At 45.0% G+C, this 21,126-nt stretch overlaps 1 protein-coding gene and 3 pseudogenes across 1 annotated transcript in view; 3 read left to right on the forward strand and 1 right to left on the reverse strand.

The window, feature by feature from the left end:
- Positions 1 to 8,254: 8,254 nt before the first annotated feature.
- On the reverse strand, positions 8,255 to 8,372 carry LOC136650285 (5S ribosomal RNA; annotated as a pseudogene).
- A 1,413-nt stretch (positions 8,373 to 9,785) lies between these two features.
- LOC136650417 (5S ribosomal RNA) lies at positions 9,786 to 9,905 on the forward strand (annotated as a pseudogene).
- Positions 9,906 to 14,882: 4,977 nt separating this feature from the next.
- LOC136649860 (5S ribosomal RNA) lies at positions 14,883 to 15,001 on the forward strand (annotated as a pseudogene).
- A 2,300-nt stretch (positions 15,002 to 17,301) lies between these two features.
- The window catches only part of CDH4 (cadherin 4), a 423,769-nt gene continuing 419,944 nt past the window's right edge, over positions 17,302 to 21,126 (forward strand). Inside the window, exon 1 of the mRNA XM_066624723.1 lies at positions 17,302 to 17,386. Within this exon, the coding sequence (XP_066480820.1) occupies positions 17,302 to 17,386 (85 nt within the window). The remainder of the gene's footprint in view (positions 17,387 to 21,126) is intronic.

Raw genomic sequence — 21,126 nt, forward strand, 5'->3', positions numbered from 1 at the left:
GCAGCTCAGCTGGTGGGGGGGCAACAGCCTGCAGTCATGGCCTCAGGTGGTACTGGGACCAGGATCGCCGCTGAAACAGCTCCATGAATCATGCTGTTTGTTCACTCAGTATCTTGCTTCTGCATCCCCATCTGAACCAGGGTTATGCCAGCTTCTCATTTCAGAGCTCAGTGCTATTTGGTTTTTATTTTTTTCCAGGCGGTTCCGTCTTTCTTGAAAGGTTCCTGTGCTACACCTGAGTTCTGATTGATTACACATCTCTCTGTGGCTCGCCAGCCCAGATTTGCACGGAGGACGTCTTTACTCTCTCTCTCCCTTTTTGTTTGAAGCCATATGAAACTTGTCGGTTTTGGCTCGGCTCCGTGTTTTGCTTTTGGACTTGGTCCCAAAACAGGGAGGTTGTAAAGCTGCACAAAGCCATCTCCTCCCCTGGCAAAATTAATGAAGCTTGGCTGTGAATGGAATTTCTAGTGTTTTGTATACCTGGCTCATCATGCTGGTCCTTCAGAGGCGGCGACTGTCGGCTTCCGTTTTTATCCCCCCCCCACCGTCCTTTCAGTCGATGCTGCTCAGCTCAGCTTCCTGCTCTGTTCTGCTGAGCTGCCACTCTGAATTTCCCGTTTAATTGCATGTGATACTAGAAACAGTGCTGGGGAAAATGAGGAGCAATTAGGCTTGCTGAGACGTCTCACACACCTCTGGTCTTCCCAAGGCAGGAACAGGTTTCTTGCCTAGGGAGGCGCGACAAGCTTGGTCAAGCGGGAACTCACCGGTCTCCAAGCAGGGAGTCCTGGCTGCTCTTCACTGCTTAACCATCTTCCCAGTCTGACAAAAAGAATCTTTCACTTCTGTGGTTATTCTCCCCTCCTATTCGGTAGTTCAGGCAGAAATTTTAATAATATAATACAAGTATTTATATACCGCCTTTCTTGGTCGTCAGATTTCTCCTCGGACTTTAATTCAAGGCGGTTTACGTGGGCAGACTGTTCTAAGCCCCTGTAGGGATTTTTGCAATCCAAGAAAGGTTCTGTCTTTCAAGAACCGCACAACATTTCAGATGGATCTTTCATGTTCTGGTATCACTTCTGGCCCCCAGTTGCTTCCCACACTGGCTGACAAGCAGCTCCTTCATCTCTCACTTGATGGGCGGCCAAGACGCTTCCTCGCTCACACCAAAGAGCAGGTGGAATGACTCAGCTCGAATTGTCAGCTGCTTCAAGGTGTCGCCATTCACGGAGCAGCCAGTGGCCTCGAACTGATGACCTTCGGATGTTTTCTTCAGGCTAATGGAGTCTCTGCCCTCTAGATCAGGCCTCCTGCCAGGTACATCCCTAATTAGTTTGCCCATTGCCCACCAGGCCCATTTATTTTGTCAGCTTTCTTATTCTGTTGCCATATCTGGTTGGTTGGCAACCTTCAGTCTCGAAAGACTATGGTATAAGCCTACAGCACCCAGTATTCCCAGGCGGTCTCCCATCTAAGTACTAACCAGCCTGACCCTGCTTAGCTTCTGAGATCAGACAAGATCAGGCAATGTGGTTGAATGAGGTGGTTGTCTCTGGTAGACTCCAGCAGCACATGGGGGGAGGGGTCGAGACATTCACCACAGTCCACCCACTCTCCTTCAGTGCTCCTCCCAATCTCTGGATACTGCCTGGACAGAACAAAAGAAGAAGTGTAGAGGAGAGGACAGTGGTAGACTAGAGGGTCTCCAATAGTCCACCACTCTCCTCTCTGCCACACTTTCTCTTGTGCTCTCTCTCCCCTTCTTCCCTTTCCTATCCGGGGCGTGGGAGGAGCAAAGGCTGGTTTATCACTAGACTTATGATGCCACCTCAGGTTCCAGGAGGTTTTGGGCTGGCCTTTTTTCTTTTTATGAACAGCCTTGAAGGTGGCTGCTGTCCCCTCTCCTTTCCTGTCCTAATGGACAAGAGAGCTGCTGCTTGTGTTACAGTGTAATTTAAACTGGAATCCTGTAGAAGGATCTGCGACCTGAAGGCCCATCAGGTGATGATGCAGCTATGGCTTCTACTTGCAAATTGTTCTCTGTACAATCGTAGATTGAGGCACATGACCAGGCTAGAGTACAAGCTTTTGATAGGATCTTGGGACGCGCCATCACATCTGCCCCCTAGCCATTCTGCCTTCTTCCAGAGGCGTCGCTAGAGGGGGGGCAGTACACTAAGTTTTGCAGAGAGACTCCCTGCAGCGTGCAAGTGGCTCCTCCCCCCCCTTTGGAGTCATGTGGGCGGGGGTGGGGGAAGGGCTCCCAAGGGGAGGGGAAGGAGCCACTTGCATGCTGCAGGGAGGTTCTCTGCAAAACTTAGTGCACCGCCCCCCTCTAGCGACACCTCTACCTTCTTCCACCAAGTAGAGAGGAAGAACTAGGGGCTGAAGAAGCAGCAGAGTGGACATCTGCCCTCCTCCCCCCGGGTGCAGACTGAAGGGAAGGGGAACCTTTTTTGTTGGTGCAAAACCACCTGTTTCAAGTTTCATCCTTTTTTTCTGACCCTGCTACAGCTTCTTGTCCATCTCCAGGCCTGGGAGAAGGTTACACAGCTTAACTTCTGCATTCCAGATGTCTGTTTACAGAATGGGAGCCGAGCCAGTGGAAAAAGGTGGCATCTCTTCCTCCAGGCTTTTGTCCTCTGCCACTTTGTTTTCTGTATTCCAAATTGGTTTAGACCTTTCTGCTCGCAGCCACGAAAAACCACGTCTTTTTTTTTTTCAAAGTATAGAGAAGCAAAGTCAAGGATCCCTTTTAGCAACATTATTCATGCCAGAGCTGAGGAAATTAATACAAACAAAAATAGTAAATGCAAAAGAGCACCTCATGGATATGCATTTTTTAACACAGCCAGAAATTCAAGGATAGCTTCATTATTATGCCTTTTTTGGAACACAATCAAGAATAACTAAAAGAAATGCAAACTCTGGGTGAATCCATACTAATGAGACCAAGTGCATGGGCGTACATGCTCAGTGCATGTTTGGGGGCAGAACCTGGCAAGTTGAAATCTAGGGCTTTTTTTTAACATGGGAAGTATGCAAAGAACACTTACCTATGTAGCATTTCAAGAGGTCTAGCATCTTGGCCTCTTTTTCTGAGCAGTGGTTCAATATTAGCATGTTGTGGCCCAGAGAGAAGCTGCACCTGGTGGAAGTGGCTGCTTTCCTGGGAATTTCCTGGGAATTTTCCTGGGAATAAGCTCTAATTGACTCTAATGTCTACTTACTTCTGAGTAGACAGGCATAGGATTGGGCTCTAAGAATCCTTGACATGAGATCCCAGCTTAGGGTGATACTTTGCTCAAGCTGGTGCTTTTCATCAGTGATAAGACTAAGGGTCCAATCCTATCCAACTTTCCAGTGCTGATGTAGCCATACCAATGAGACATGAGCTTCATCCTTGATAGGGAGGGGTTAGTCATGGAGGACTCCTCCATGTAAGGGAATAAGTATTCCCTTTCCTTGGGGCTGCATCAGTGCTAGAAAGTTGGGTAGGGTTAGGCCCAAACTCACCTCCCCTCAAATTACAAATGCTGAGTAGCACCTGCAAAGATTTGCTGAAAGGAGCTTACCTTTCTTTTTCCTTTTTTTGTGAGCCCTAAATTGTCTTGCATCTCCTGAGTGATAATTAAAAAATTAAAAATCACTTTGACGTGGGCACAAGAAAGAAAACTAATGCATTTTAATTACTTCCTTTATTTTTACCTACCTGTAGGTGTGCACTAATGTTCCTTAGATTAAACTAAGTTTTGGGGTGTGTTTTTTTTCTTCCTGAAATCAATACATATTCTCCTTATTTAACTTTTACTCTTCATTTTTTTCTGTTGCCTTTCTTCCTTGATTTGACTGTTAGATTGGAATCTTATCAGGGCAGGGACCTGCTCTCTCCCTTTGCAATATGTCACACAAACTGCAAAAATACATTGCAAAGTGCAAAAATACATTGTAAAGTGTTGAGCAAGTTGAGTATTGCAAGTAGCGGACCTCACTCTGGCTCAGATTTGCTCCACAGCTCTGTTCCCACTATTATTATTGGATTTATTCCCTGCTTTTCATAAAAAAGCCAAAGAAGCTTACATAGTAAAAATCTGATAACTCCAAACCATGTGGCCTTTGGGATAGAGATGCTGGCAAGGCTTAGAGGAGGAGGTCAACTTTCTTCATGCTGCACAGCTTCAAGGGATTGGTCTAGAAATTCTCCCCTAGTAATCCTGTAATCTGTATGGCCAGTAATCCTAACCTGCACTGACTTCTCATCACTGCCTCTGCCAGCTGTGACCACAAACAAGAAATGCACCCATTCTCGGCAACAGAGTACATCAGTAGTTCCCAAACTTACTGTCATGGCACCCTTCTTTCCCAGTGCCCTGTTGTAGCAGTGCTGCCATCTTGGATTGTGCTATCCAAGGTGGAGGTGCTAGGAGAACCAGGGCTGCCGTGGTGCCTGAGGCTGCCACGGCGCACAGTTTGGGAACCAGTGCTGAAAAAGGACCCCAACTAACAACTAATTAAGGAGGGGACAAAAAAATTCCAACTGGGCCACAACTGACCACAGACTGTTTGGCACTGTGAGCCGATGCTGCCATTTTAAGCTGCCAACCAGACACTGCCTTCTTCAGCACTTGACCATGTGCTTTTCCCTTCCCACCTTCATGTCTTTCTTCAGACAGGGTGGGGTGAAACTGTCCTCTCCTGACCATGCACATATCTGATCTAAAACATCTGTTTGGGGGAGGGGGGTGGCGACATTCTGCAAGACCCGAATTGTGTTTCCACAGCCTCTGTGAAGCCATCTTTAACAGCCCAAAGCTCATGCGACAGATTTAGAAGCCAAATAAATCTCAGATTGGCAGTGGGAAAATAGCTAGAGCAGGGGGAAACAGCTGATAGAGATACAACCCATCTGTTAACAGGTGCGGGTTGGTGATAACATACAAATATCTGGTCTAAAACATCTGCATTGGTTACAGCTTTGCTTCCAGGCCCAATTCAAGATGCTGATTTAGTCTTTTAAAGCCTGGGATGTGTCAGACTGAGTTATAGTGACTCACTCAACGCCTTCCAGAGTTTTGTGGATGAACACAGATTCAAAGTTATAGAGTTTCTACATCAAAACTCCTAAAGCACTGGCTATGGAAGCGGTCAGCACTGGTTTAAAATGAAACACAATTGCACCTGCAGTGACACACCAAGAAATATAAACTGTGTGTTCCTCTTATATAATCTGCATCGTAGAATCACTTTTTATCTGTTGTAGCTGATACCTTGTGCCCTATTCTGATGTTTAAAAAAAATTATGGAAATGGTAGAGAAAATGATCCAAATCATATTGGTTTTTGGTTGTTCTACAAGGTCCTGCAGGTAACTGCTGGGATTCCATGGAGGCTCCGGTTGTACAAACTGGCACCTCCATGTGAGGGTCATGCGGCTGTTGTGATGTATGCGACCCAGAAAAGTGCCACTAAGATCAGGGTAGGTTTCTGGAAGAAGGGGGTAATAACTAGCAAGGATCATGTGCAGAATATAAATCCATCGGGAATCCTGGCTGTTCCTTCAGCTTAGACAGTAATCTTGACAATCTTACCTAATATTTTCTTTATCTTTACGTGATTTATGGTTACCGACTTCTAGATTCCATTTGTGTGTGTTGCCTCTTCCTCCCGCCAAGTGGAAGTAGACCACTGTGGCCTGAGCCGGCAGCTCCACACTTTCTCCTGCCAAGAACCAGAAGGCCTTGCCAGCTTGTCCTCAAAGAATGTGGTTCTCTCCTTTTTTGCCTCCCCTTCAAAATTCCTGTAGCTCTGCAAACTGTTCGTAAATGTATTGACAGTTGGCAGGCCTGCTGTGTGAACACTAGTGTTAGATAGCAGCCTTCTTCACATCTGCTTTGTTCAGCTATGAGGCATCTAGTGAAAGTTGCTAAAGGTTTCAAAGAGGCTCACATGTGAAGTCTGTAAATAAAAATACGGGGGAGCCCCTCCCTGAATCTCTTTAGCAGTCTTTATTCCTAGTTATCTTTCTCTATACATTTCCATCAGATCCTTGAGTTCTCTGAGCAATTAATTTTGTAAAAATGGGTATTAATTCATTAACACATTCCAAGGGAGCCTAGAATGAAGCATTAAAAAATGAATGAAGTACAATGTGCTGAAAAAGAAGAGACCCTTTGAATCAAGTCAAAGGCCCATGACATGTCAAAGGCACACACGTCTGCATCCTATTGCCACTCCCTTTCATCTGGCATTCATGTGGTTTGTCTGTGGAACTCATTGCCACATGATGTGGTGATGGCATCTGGCCTAGATGCCTTTAAAAGGGGATTTGGACCGATTTCTGGAGGAAAAATCAATTATGGGTTACAAGCCATGATGTGTATCTGCAACCTCCTGATTTAAAAAATGGGCTATGTCAGATGCAAAGGAGGGCAGCAGGATGCAGGTCTCTTGTTATCTGGTGTGCGGCCTGGGGCATTTGGTGGGGCCGCTGTGAAATACAGGAAGCTGGACTAGATGGGCCTATGGCCTGATCCAGTGGGGCTGTTCTTATGTTCTTATGTATTCAGAGCTAACCTACTTCTAAAACCAGGAGGTTGTGTATACCCATCATGGCTTGTAACCCGTGATGGACTTTTGTTCCAGAAATCTGTTGAATCCCCTGTTAAAGGCATCTAGGCCAGACGCCATCACCATCTTAAGAGCGACATTTATTTCTGTGTGAAAATGGAGGGAATACCTCTTCTAAGATTATATGTGCCACCTGCAGTTTCTGTAAGTACTTAAGTTAATTTATTTTATTTTATTTTTAACATGCTGACATTTTACTCTAATTCAGTGATTTCCAGCCTAGGTGCTGCGGCAACATTGGTGTACCACGACATGTTCACAGGTGTGCCTTGGGAGTTTCAAGCACAGCATTGAAAATTGCTGAAAAACTGTTCTGGGTTTTGCAGCTATGTTTTTAGGGCAACTGTCTGTAGTATAAAATTGTCTTTCCCTCTCAGAGCGGATGGAGAAAGAATCAAAGCCAGGTTCATGGTTTTCCTGGGCTCTCAAGCCCAGAGCCAAGTGTCAAAGCCATAACCTGTGTCAAAACCAGGTTCTTGGTTTATAGGTCAGCTGGAACAAGAGGAGGTCAAAAGCAATAAAGGAACAATGGCTGTTGCCAGTGGTGTCACTAGGGTTTGCATCACCCGGTGTGGGAGACCAGCGTGTCACCCCCATGATGGACCTCCTCCCATGCAAAGGGCAGTGAACCAGGTGGTGGGTGTGATGATGTACCATTGCCTTGTCCTGCCCCACAGGTTTTTTGGCTACACCTTTTGATAGAACACAGATATTTCAACGCGGTTGTTTCATTGCCTTCTGCTGTAAATTACGCATCAAATGATATACAGCATGATGATATTATTCCTGCAAACCATGATTTTAGTGATTTTGGTCACTAGTGCGCGTCAGCTCCCCACGCATGTCATCCAGTGTGGCCTGCACCTCCCTAGTGATGCCACTGGCTGTTGCATCAGGGTGACCAGCAGCCTCTTCAGGATACACACAGCCCAATCCTATCCAACTTTCCAGCTCCAGTGTAGCCACAATGCAGCCCCTTGGTAAGAGAATACAAGTTCCCATACCTAGAAAAAGCCCCAGTGATTGCCCCTCCACCACAGGATGCAGCGCATACCCCACTGGCACAACTGCACCAGCACTGGAAAATTGGATAGGATTGGGCCCTGAGGCATCACAGTCTCTGAGAGGTTAGGAAAGTCCAAAGGTGCCAAAATAGGGGGAAACGACGCTTGCTTTTATAGGCACAGATGTGTACAGTACAGCAAGCAGGTATGCCTGCTCTACATTACAGGATGGTTTGAGAGCTGAACTTAGACCTGAAAGATCCAAATTCAAATCCCCACTCAGTCATGAAGCTTCCTGGGTGATCCTGGGTCCCTTTGGGGAGAAGGGCGGGATAGAAATAAAGATGATGATGATGATGGTGATGATGATGATGATGATGATTATATCATCATCATCATCATCATCATCATCATCATCATCACCATCATCTGGGGCCACTCACAATCTTGCAGCCTCACCTACCTCACAGGGTTGTTGTGAGGACAAAAGTAGGGAAGGAACCATCTACAGCACCCTGAGCTCCTTGAAGGAAGGGTGGTATAAAAATGCAGAAAATAAATATTTTTTTTTCCCCAGTAATGGTTGGCAACCTTCAGTCTCGAAAGACTATGGTACAAGCCTACAGCATCCAGTATTCCCAGGCGGTCTCCCATCCAAGTACTAACCAGGCCTGACCCTGCTTAGCTTCCAAGATCAGACGAGATTGGGCATGTGCAGGGTAACATTATGTTTAGATGAATATGATGTAACATGGCCAGAGCCAATAACACAGCAGTCATGGAAACAGTCTCTGCCCCAACTGTCATACATGCAGTAGGTAAACAAGTGTAGCAGCAATGATGACATCATATCATGCATCTGATTTTTTTTTTAAACTTTAAATATATTCCTCGTAATGTAGGGTTTGGATCTCAGTTTCACAAGGAGAAGATGATTTCCTGTTATGTTCTCTGACTCCCTTTGATCCTCTTTGATGGCATGAGAAATGACAGAATTAGCAAGATGCTTTTAATTTGGGCAAACGGAGCTCAATCAGATTTCTCCTTGCTGTAGCCAGTGGATAAATAACGTGCGGGGAAGTTGCTGAGGCAGGTAATAGTTTAAAGCATCTCTCACATTTTAATTTTACAAAATGAGCCTAAGAAGTATTTTGGGGGGAAAGCTTTAAAGTACAAAGGAGAACTTTGTTTAAAAATAGAGTTGACAACGTAAAATAGGTTAGTGCTTCCCTTTGAGGCAAACAAACAACCCACTTAAGAATTAAAAATTTCCAAGCAAATGATTTAGAAATCCTTACCCCCCTTCCACCACCTCCTTCAAGCGCGATCAAAGTAAGACCCTTGACAGGTAGCATTTATCACAGGTAGTACCTTCTGCTCAGTAAGTATAAAGTGATGCAAACAAAAAAAAAAATGTAAAATGTGATTCGTAACTACATTGCTAACTACTGCATTTAGAGAAGAAAAGGGTATCATTCAGGGGGTGGCATAAGACTCGATTTAAAACCAAACTGCAATTTGGGGCAGGTTTTTTAAGGCTCAGATTGCTACAGTTCAAATAATTTGGCATATATAACTTAAAAAAAAAAAATCTGAGCCAAGAGGAAGCAAAAGGCTCAGCAGAAGGCCAGCTGAGAATGTTGCAAAGGGGCATATGGGAATACAACTTTAAATTTAAACGACGGGGTGTTGGGAGAAGCAGAGGCGCATCCTGGTTGCTGCCTGACCAATGACAGCAACCTAACTAGTTGAACATAACTAGTTTTCACAGAATATGGCTAGGGATGCAGATATCCATGAACATTCACAAGCTGGTGCAACCATGAGGAGGATTATCTTGCTTTGCAGCGCAGTAAGCAATGAAACTATCAAGTCAGCCAGTTAAAGGAAGATTGGCTGGCTTGCTTTGGCCATGGGGTGGGTATTGGCTCTCCCACTGCTTTAGAGTGAGGGATGCGTTGGAACATACAACCATAGTAACAGCCCTGCTAGATCCAACCAGGGGCCCATCTAGTCCAGCTTCCTTCATCTGGCAGTGTTGCATCCCACCAGATGCATCAAGGAGCACTCAAGATAGTGTGGTACTTGTATCTTGTTGCCATTCCCTTGCATCAGGTATTCAAGGAGAGGCTATATCAAAAACCCAGAAGTTGACAGCAACTGTTATCCTGCACATGCCTGATCTCATCTGATCTCGGAAGCTAAGCAGGGTCAGGCCTGGTTAGTACTTGGATGGGAGACCGCCTGGAAATACCAGGTGCTGTAGGCTTATAACATAGTCTTTCGAGACTGAAGGTTGCCAACCATTTTTTTTGCTCATACCCATCGTGGCTTGTAACCTGTGATGGAATTTTCTTCCAGAAATCTATCCAGTCCCCTTTTAAAGGCTTCTAGGGTAGGTGCCATTGCAGCATCATGTGGCAAGGAGTTCCACAGATTAATTACACATGGGGCAGCTTAGTTTGCCCTGAGTCATGTCATTATGCCATCAAACATGATCGGGCTACACAGTACCATCATATTCACCACATAATCCCTGCTACACAGAGTTCACGGCTGTGTGAAGAGGCAGGAAGTCCCTCAACAGAAGAGCTCAAGTTCAGCGCAGCTGTGCTGCAGACATTATCTTCCTGCCATGCCAAGCGTTTCCCTGTTGACTGAGTAAATGTAAATATATATATCAATATAATGAAATATAGACTTCAGCGTCTTGGGTTGAAGGTTCATTCATACATTGTATTTGAACCTTTGCCATGCATGTGTGTGATTCTCCTGGTTTCAGTGGGGCTTTGGAAGGAGGTACTCTCAAGAAAATGACTCTCTTTTACAGGCAGCGCATGTCATGAACCTTCAAAATTAAGAAATGGCATTAATTTGTGCTTATCTCGGTGGGTCATAAGTATAGACACAGTGTACAGTAGGAATCAAAAAGACATTTCTGCTGTTCGGATCCACCAATAGAGAGTAATGGCTGCTATTCTCCATGCATGAAGGACAAGGCCTGATTATTATCAGTTTTCTTTCCCTCTTGCTGAGGAGAGAGATTTCTCTTCATTTTAGTGAGCCAGAGTAGTCTTCATGTGTGAACTAGACTGCTCTCAGTTTACTCTGAAGTAGTCCTAATGAGGATTACTTTTGGAGCTGATGGTTCACAGAAACAGTAATAAATAAGGACTGCAGACAAGTATGTTTGGACATATTAATGGGGGGGGGGTCATTATGCAAACCATAATCTGCCATCAGTAAACTGCAACATCAAGCAATGACTTCAGTATGTGAATAAGCTATTACAGACCTAACATCTAAGACAGAACTCTTTGCCTCATCTAATGTGCAATCCATTCAAATGTTCAACTTCCAGTCATCAAGTACAGAAACATCAAGTGATCAGCTTGCATGTGTGAACTAGACCGAAAGGAAAAGGGAAGTAGAGAGTGGGTCCCAAGGAAAGCTGGCAAACTACAAGGAGTAGGGCCTAGTGGTTAGTACACACAGACTACAAGGAGTAGGGCTTAGTGGTTAGTACACACAGACTCCTTCCTGCTCCCCTCTTTGCCATTATTGGACCAGCAGTTGAACCAGGAAAAACCTTGGTAGTTTTTATTAACTGCCAGCACCCTGGGCAAGAGAGACCAAATGGGGAGGGAAGCTGCCTGGGAAAATCTCTCCTCCCAGGAAAGCAATGAACCCCAGGGGTTCTTATTGAAAATCAAACCCACAGTAACATCTGCAAAGGGAAGAGTCATGATAATCCACTGAATTACCCTTGAACATGGAACAGGCAGACAAAGGGTCAAAGTGTAAATAGTTTATTGAAAGTCTGAAAGAAAAGGGAATTCAACAAAATGGGGGGGGGGGAGATACGTATAAAAGTCCAGGCAGGCTGATAGAAAATGCCTGAGCTTGGCAGGAAAGCACAGAGACGTTTTCACCAAATGGATGCAGTAATCATCAATGTCCAGTGGACTGACCTCAGCGCACTCTTAGCACATAAACACCATCAGCACATTGCCTGGCAATGAAGCTTTCAAGAGGGCTGGGTGGAAAAGAGCAGACAAAGCAATAATAAATTCCCTGATTGCAGTCTAGCTAGCAATCCCTAGCTTTGCTTACATTACTCAAGAAAGCCCCAGTCTTTCCACTTGCAAGTGAGCAAGTTGGTGCTCCTTTCTGAGTTCCCAATGAATGGATGGATGACTCGGGCTACTTCCTGTAGACTGGGAAATGTATTACTTTACTTTGATGATGTCATCAAATTACCTGATTACCTGATTACCTGATTCCACGCCTCTGCGTGGAACTCACCTGGCTTCTCCATCCCACCTCTTGGACCTAGACAGGCAGGTTTGCTACCCAATGGGCAAGTTATCTGAATTGCTAAGCGGAGTAGCTTCCCCGACAGGAAGAGAATTCTTGAATCCACTTCCAGCGGATAATGGAATTTCCAAACAAATTACAAAGCTTTTTAGGCTGCTGAACCTGCACAGGAGATTCTGGGGGTTGCAGATGCAGACCTGCCATTTGGTTTGATGGGGCAAACGTCCCAGGCACGAGCCACTAGGACCCCGCGGAAGCCTCTCTGAGGCTTCCGACAGGGTTGGAAACTGGGCTTCCAGTTTCCCGGTTGTGAAGGGCCTTCGCTTGTATATCATGGAAAGACAGAACTTTCTTAAGTCCATGCGCTGACTGAGATTGGTTTTTTGATGGATTTGGCTCACACCTTCAGCTGCCAGTGAACATGCAGAGTACAGCTAAGCCCAAACCGGGCCACTAACTTCAAAGTCTTGTTTGCAGGCTGCTGGGTTGCATGTCAGCAATGCTCGAGGGGCAGACAGGTCAGTCCCTGCATAGGCATCAATCACATTGTGCTGTATGTACCACCAAATGCAGAGCAAGAAAGTGTCTGTGCCACTGCCAAGTGAACCAGGTATTTCTCCAAAACTTCTGGCATTGTGCTACTGCACAGCTCCAGAAAAAAAAACAAAATTGCAGTGAGCTTTCTGTCTCTGAACTGCCACAGAAGAAATGCACATGGAGGCAAATTTGTCTCTGCACCCCACAAACCCCCATGTTCACTCAGACTCGAGTCATGAAAACACACGTTTTTTTGTGACTCATATGAACTCATCTCAAAAACTTGGATGCTGACTCGGGCTCGGGGGTTTTACCCCCAAAATGAAAAGACTTGAATAGACTTGAGTCAAGACTCACTTTTGTGTGTGCTTGCAACTCTGTTTTGTGTGCTTGTTTGCTTGCTTTTTTCAATGCTTCTGCAACTTGACTTGTTTCTGGTGGCCTCAAAATGTGTTGAAAAATGGCTCTGGACAAGTCACAACAGACACCTGTTATGACTAATGGGTGACTCGAGTTAAGGGGGCGGAGACTCGGGATGTGACTCGAGACTCAGCACTGTGACTCCGGCACATCCCTGGCTGTAATGTAACCAACTGTAGAGAAGTCAGGTGATAGACATGAATGTAGAATTGCCAGACATGCCTCTGCCATCCTGAGAGCCAGGATGGAGTCGTGGTTTGGGAGTTCAACTTAGATCTGGACAATCCAGGTTCAAATCTCCACTCAGCCATGAAGCTTCCTGAGTGACCTTGGACCAATCACTGTCTCTCAACCTTGCCTACCTCAAAGGACTGTTGTGAGGACAAAAGGAGGGGAGGAACCATGTATACCACCCTGAGCTCCTTGGAGGAAAGGTGTTATAAAAACGTGGAAATAAATAAAATGCTAAAGTCTGTGCGCATACCCCTTGCTTTTCATCTCTGCAAACCGCCCCTTTCCTGTGTATTCAGCAAATTACGTTCCCTTCTCCCTAAACTCTTGTGGCTGCTGCGGCAAAATGCCTTGTCAGTCGCTGGTATTAGCAAACAAATCTCTGAAGACAGCAGATGGCAACCAGCTCCCCTATCTTTGTGAAGATGGATCAAAGTCATACAGGATGAGTGTCGCCCCTGGAGTTGTGTAACCTGATGGGCATTTTGCCTTCCCAGGCAACTGCCGTCTTATTTAGCTGCTTGAATAAATTCACAATAGGCTTTATCAGGAACACACAAAACAACCTCATTTCTCTGACAAAAATCTACAGCAGGCCTGGCTTTCTGGGAGACTGGGATTTCCAGATTTATACTTATGCTATCTGGCATTTCATCTCCAACCTATTATGAGCTGATGTTCATTTTATGAGTGTGATTACATTCCTTCATGGTCTGTGATAAAGAAGGATTTAGCTGTTTGTGCCAGCGCTCAGAAAAACCCTTGCCCGTACTCCACTCAGGCACCTGTTCTTGGGTGGCGGGAGGGGGGGATTGAATCTTTTTCCCTAAAGAAGAAAACCGACTCTGCTTATACTTGTAGACCGTTCATTCACTCCTCCTTGGGGAAATGAAGAGTGAATTTAGAGGCTGAAAAGCACCAGCCAACTATGTGATTAAGCAAAAATATCATTACTAACATTCCCCTGGAAGAATTAGCTATACACACCAGTTGGCATAGGACGTTGAGCCTGTACCACTGTACATTATGCCCCGGTTTTTACCATACACTTACCCTGGAGTAGTCCCAATAAAAAGGAGGTAGTTCAAGGAGCTCAAAAGAAAGAAGGATGCAGATAAATATAACCAGGAGAGCTTGCGTGTAATAATAATTTGGGGGACCATACCATACCATACCATACCATACCATACCATACCATACCATACCATAGGGGCATATGTGAAAGTGTCAGTGCACACAAAAAATAGAATGGGCCAACTCTGATCTTTGTTTTTAGTTAACAAGGCTATACAATAAGTAAGTGTTTCTCAAACTGTGGGTGGGGATCCACTTGGTGGGTTGTGACCCTATTTCCCACAGAGCCTCCAATGAAAACACAGATGATGGAAATATCAGATAACAAATTCCCTCAAGCCCTGAGGCTATTCAAAATTTAGATAGCTGCTAACTGCCCTGCAAACAGTTGAGCTCCTGCAGTTTGAAAGCTTCTGTAAATATAGGGAGATAAATGTTTGAGCATCTTTTTTTCTGATGTATTTACACTGAATTTTTTTTCAGTGTATTTTTTTCTGATGTATTTATGATTGATGTATTCTGATGTATTTATTTTTTCTGATGTATTTACCCAGGTCCATCAATGACAGGTAGTGGGGGCAGATGAAGGCTGGGTCACATAACCAAGCACCTCAAGCCCAGAAGCTATTCATTAGGGTTGCCTTATTATGAAAATGGATTGAGTTTATTTTGCAAATAAATTACCCTGCACATGCCCAATCTTGTCTGCTCTTGGAAGCTAAGCAGGGTCAGGCCTGGTTAGTACTTGGATGGGAGACCGCCTGGGAATACCGGGTGCTGTAGGCTTATACCATAGTCTTTCGAGACTGAAGGTTGCCAACCAAGTAAAATATTATTTGTAAGTAAATAAATAAAAATTATGTCTTCTAGATCACCTTTAAAAAAAAAAAAAAGATTCATAAATCCAGGTGGTTCCCAATAGAGTGTCATTTTAAAAAGTGGATCCTGGTGCTAAAAAGATTAGAACCACTGTGATAAGGTATTATTAAATTACAAACCCTTGCACAAAGTATCCACATTGCTGTGTTGTACAGCAGCCAGCCAAATGGTTCAAATGTCACTTGTCCAAAGCACCTAGTGCTGAGAAATTGTAAATTCCCAAGCATCTAGTGCTGACTCCAAAAATGGAGGTTCTGTTTAGCTTTCATGAATTCATTTCATCCTTTTTAAAAGCTATCCGAGCTTCTAACCATCATCACATCTTGTGCCAGATAATTCCATAAGTTAATTATGCGTTGTGTGAAAAACATGTTTAAACTCTGCATTTTTCTCTGCTATCGTTTAGAAAGAGTAGAAGACGCATTCTGTCGCAATGGAATTTTTAGTTGTTGGTTTGTTGCAGTTGATTGGCCAAGTTTACATGGGCACAGTAGCTCAAGAAGGTGATGCCATTAGCAAGGCTCACCTTGGCTTCAAGGTGTCTCTGAACCAACTGTCCCTGAACCCACCACGTAAAGTCTAATGGTGGTGAATAATATTTCAAATATTATAATATTTATACATGCACACACACAGTTGTGTGCCGCTTAACGACAGGGATTGGGACTGCGATCTCTGCCATCAAGCGGGTCTTGATGCAATCTGTTTAGCTTTGCAACCTTACTTTACCAGCTGAAGTTCACCATCATAATAACATGTTGTTTTGCTCCAGGAAAATTCGAGTCATGGAAAAGGAGGGGGGCAAAGGAGGGGACTCAGGTTTGCAGTTGTGACCAGCTCCGGAGGCGAGGAGGAGGGGCCACTTTATGCCAGTGGCCAGGTGCCTGAAGCTACCTTGTGCTTTGCCCACCTTCTCCAGGAACATCAGCGGGACTGAATGATATATGACATTGCTTCTGACTCCACAACCGTCCAGCATCCGCAACAAAAGCCCCCTTTCTACTTATATCTGTGCTTGTGTTTAAACACAAGCTTCCCTAATTTTCTTTGTTACAAATCTGCATCAAAGAAGGAAGCCCATTTCATGCTCCCCTGAGATGAGTTGGATGCTGTTTGCATGTGTCCTCATTTCCCACCCTCACTTTAGAGGGATGGGAAGACAGGCTGAAAATAACATCACTGTCCATTTCATGGCCCTTTAAAGAGAGACATCTCAGAATGGCTGGGGACATAAGTGGCTTTTCCCTGTAAGTATGTTAGTTTTGGTTCCCTGAAGCCGGCTTAGGTGCCAATAACTGAAGCTTCACCATCTGACATGGGCAGTGATGATACTTGTTTTGTTTTGTGGGACCAAACTGTCCATGGTGGATTTAAACCCATTCTGTACTTGTCCATGTGGATACTTCATTCTAACACCAAAGCGGGATGGGGAAAGAACTGAAAGAAAGGGGAGATTCTTTCTTGTGCATGATTTTGTGCATGATCCACGATTACAAAAGGCAGAAATGCTCATGATTTTGGAACCATCTGCCCCACTGTTTCCAGGAAAAGCTAGGTTTGGCCTTGTTACTCCCTGCTTTTAAAAGATTTCTGCCACAAACTTTTTAAAAGAAATATTGCCACTATTAGACTTAATAAGCTGCTGGCTGTATTTAACATCTTGTATTGTGCTATAGTATCTTTATGTGTCTTGTTGTTTGCCATCTTGAATGTAGTGCAATCAGTGGTGTCATTAGGGTTTGCTACACTTAGTAGAGGAGGCCACGTCACTCCCATGATGAGACAGGGAAACAACCAAGGTGGTGTGCGTGGTGACGAACCATCATCCCACCCCAGCTGGTTTTTTGACTTATAACTTTTGCTGGAACACAGATATTTCTATCCAGTTTTTTCATTGCATTCTGCTGTAAATCACATAGCAAGTGGTATATAACATGGTGGTATTATTCCAACAAACCACATTTTTTTGCTATTTTGGTCACTAGTGGTGTCACCCCCCCATGCGCATCACCTGGTGTGATTTGCATCCCCATATTCCCTAGAGATGCCACTGGGTGCCATGCAAGAAGCTGAGATATAGTGACTGAGGGCGCAATCCTAACCAGCAGCTATGCCGGTATAGGTGGCCCTGGAGGGTCGCAAACATGCCGTAAAGCACGTTTGCACCTCCTTAGGCAGGAGCTGCGTTGGCGCATCCAGATGCTCCGATGTGCGGACGGAGGCAGAAGCCTCCGCCGCGGCTCCCGTGCTGCCACTTGTGCCGGCGCAAGCGCACCGACATAAGCAGCAAAGGTAGGCGTGGGGGCGTGGGGAGGGGGCGTTACTGGGCATGGGGAGGGCGGGCCCGGAGGCAGGGCTGGGACCCAGCGGTTATGGGAACCGGAGGTGGTGGTGCAGGTCCGAGGAGACCCATAGGGGCGCGCAGCCCTTGCCCACGGGTAAGGGGAAGAGTTTCCCCTTGCCCGTGGCTGAGTCGCTGCTCGCTGCAATCCCGCGTTGGATGCAGCGCAAGCCTCCTGGCTTGCCTGCTCCAGTGTGGGTTAGGATTGCACCCTTAGCCAAACTATTAGGCAGTAATCTTATAAACACTTACCTGGACATAGATTCCATTGAACTCAGTGGAATTTTTGAGTAAGTGAGCATAGGATTGGGCTCTAGGAGCTTTACAGATCTCTACTTGATGTCAGTGAATGTGCTTTGGGATGCAGCAGCTTGACCTGTTCTCCAAACAGTTTCCAAGCTAGAGTTGCACCTTGTATTTGTTACTTCTGCTTCCTAAAACTAAAATCACACCTGGAAATGTGTCCCAGAGAAAGCAACAGGTTTCCAAAACATGAACTGCAAAAAGAAAAGTATCCCGTTTGCCTTGTGCAACTCAATGTAAATAAACCCATCGACATGATTGCATAAAAGTGGTCTCATCTTTTGAAGAACCAGCTTTTAATTGATTTTTTTAGCATGGGGATGAATGCATACATGCTTTTGGGAAAAGGTGGCACAAACCAAACCTACATTGTGCCAATGCTAGAATCCAAATAAATATGCACATATGCATATGGAATATGAACTAGTCATGCCCTCACCAAAAAGGCACCAATGCTTTTGTGAGTAAGGGCCCAATTCTATCCAGCTTTCCAGTACTGATGCAGCTATGTCAATGGGGCGTATGCTACATCCCATGGGGGAGGGGCAGTCCAGGAGGGGCATCCTGTGGTGGAGGCTTATTCAAGGTAAGGTAATATTTGTTCCCATACCTGGGGACTGCATTGTGGCTGCATCAGCACTGGAAAGTTGGATAGGATTGGGCCCACAATGCCCTACACATGCAAAGTCACTTTTTGACAGCATTGAAATGCCCAGCATGACATATAATGGAAAAATTTGCAATGCCAGTGCCTGAGATGATATCCAGGAAGTATTGGTGAACCTTAGTGTGTACTTTATACCAAGGCAAATGGCATCATATTTATTGTTGTTGGTCTTGATATCTTTGATGCCATTATGGATTTTTGGCTCTAGCTATTTATACCAGTGCATAAGAAATTGAAATTAAAAATGGAAACAAGAACAAATTGTTTCAGGCAATGTGAAGTGAGATCTCTCACTACATTTATTCTGGCAAATTTCTAGTGTTGTCAGCGAGACTATTTTTGAACAAACTGTTTGATGATTTCGGTCGAATTGCATCACTTAAATGAACACCTTCATGTGGAACAAACACACCTTCCAACCTGCCCCCACTGCTCTCTCTAGCCCTAGGAAAGTTTGTTCTCGAAAGTTTCTTGGATAGTCTAGCTGTATGGCGCTGAGATGACCACGGAGGTCTACTGCAGGGGGATAATACTACTTTGCCCCACTGGAGCATGAGGTGGGACATGGAAGATGCTTTTGTACCATTGCTAGAGCACAGTACTGAATACTATGTTTAATCTCAGCATAGCAACTTTTCCAGGACTTTTGCTAGTGTCTTCCTTGTATTTTTATGAGTCCCTGACAAAGAGGGAAATCATTTTTTTTAATTTGTTTTACTGTATAAGCTATTTTCAAGGTCTGTGCTGCATCGGGGGAGGGCAAATAGGAAGTAAGTATAACATATTTATATGTCCTGGTAGGCCCTGGGGCCACCTGTGAGTCTTCTCGGACATATGCCACCACTTTTGGTGTCATATGTCTGCTGATAGAAAAGGACCAGGCATCTTCAAAAAGCAGGGGATGGAGTTTGGCACATGCCATTCCCATCAGATCCCCCACCTCCCCCACCCCATTCCTCCCCCTCCCTATCCACACTCTTCAACCAACTTACCTTACTCAGCGGGCACCCTCATCCTGGCCACCACACACTAGGCCTCCACAGCTTCTCTGGTGAAAGGCCCGAAGCAAGCAGTTCCATGCCCTTTTGGAAGGCTTTTTTTTTTTCAATCATCATAAAGCATATTCCACCATCAGAACACTGGTTCCAAAGGCAAGGGATTAGGATTGGGCCATTTGTGAATTTTTTTGTTACTGGAAAGCAAGATATAAATTTAGTTTGTAATATTAGAAACTATGGGAGAGATTTGACCCATGTTCTGGCTACTTCTCAATCCAACATTCCAAAGATCTTTAGGCTTTAATCTTTATGCTCACTCATTTGATACTGAATCCCACAGTGGGATGCTCTGAATAAAATTGTATAATGCTCAGTTGTTAAGTCTTAGATTATATCATTGCATCATTGGCAACCTTCAGTCTCGAAAGACTATGGTATCGCGCTCTGAAAGGTGGTTCTGGCACAGTGTCTAGTGTGGCTGAAAAGGCCAATCCAGGAGTGACAATCCCTACCACTCCGGGAGCAAGTGCAGTCTGTCCCTGGTCTGTCTCCCTGACTATGGGCCTTCCTTCTTTGCCTCTTAGCCTCAGACTGTTGGCCAAGTGTCTCTTCAAACTGGGAAAGGCCATGCTGCACAGCCTGCCTCCAAGCGGGCCGCTCAGAGGCCAGGGTTTCCCACTTGTTGAGGTCCATTCCTAAGGCCTTCAGATCCCTCTTGCAGATGTCCTTGTATCGCAGCTGTGGTCTACCTGTAGGACGCTTTCCTTGCACGAGTTCTCCATAGAGAAGATCCTTTGGGATCTGCCCATCATCCATTCTCACGACATGACCGAGCCAACACAGGCATCTCTGTTTCAGCAGTGCATACATGCTAGGGATTCCAGCACGTTCCAGGACTGTGTTGTTAGGAACTTTGTCCTGCCAGGTGATGCCAAGAATGCATCGGAGGCAGCGCATGTGGAAAGCGTTCAGTTTCCTCTCCTAATTGTAATCTACTCTCTTCTGTCTGCTCAGAAGTAAGTCCTATATTTTTCAATAGAGTTTACTTTCAGGAACATATGCATAGTATTTCAGCTTTAATCAGTCCTCTAAAGGCTCCTAGCGGGTGGAGCTGGTAAGCTTCTCTTGGGCCAGAGTTCCAAAGGATGGGTGCCACCACTGAGACAGCACTGTTTCATGTAGCCACTAGGTTAGCTTGACAAAGCCATAATACTGCACATGCAGCAAGTTCTCTATATTATGACAAGAAAAGCATTCCTTCCCCTTGAATCTTTCCACTTTAAGAAACCTGTTTCGATCAGATGTGCACACATATGCTGTTTGAGTGCAGAACAGATGAGTATTTTTGAGCATTTTCCATCAGGAGTTCAGTCATCCTCCTCGAAAGCAAAAGATTAATGAACATTTTATCCAGTGCATATGAGCTGCCGATCATGAATATTTTCAGCAATGCACCCGTGATGCACTCAGATAGTGCTGACAGAAGCTAAAGTGAAATGTCATACTTTTCAGATCTGGTGCTCTGTGGAGTTGGAATCAGGCCTGTAGTGCCTTCAGAGACTGACAGCTAAATCCTTCACTCGCTTGGCTTCCAACATATGGCACAATGCAGTGTGTGAAAGATAATTTTTTTGAGGATAGGTGCAAAAAAATATGGGCCACTTTTTTCCCCCATCATTTGGCTACATAGAAAGATCAAAAACAGGCTTGTGTTGTCTAGGAG

Source organism: Tiliqua scincoides, chromosome 4 (genome assembly GCF_035046505.1).
Source record: "Tiliqua scincoides isolate rTilSci1 chromosome 4, rTilSci1.hap2, whole genome shotgun sequence".
NCBI lineage: Eukaryota > Metazoa > Chordata > Lepidosauria > Squamata > Scincidae > Tiliqua > Tiliqua scincoides.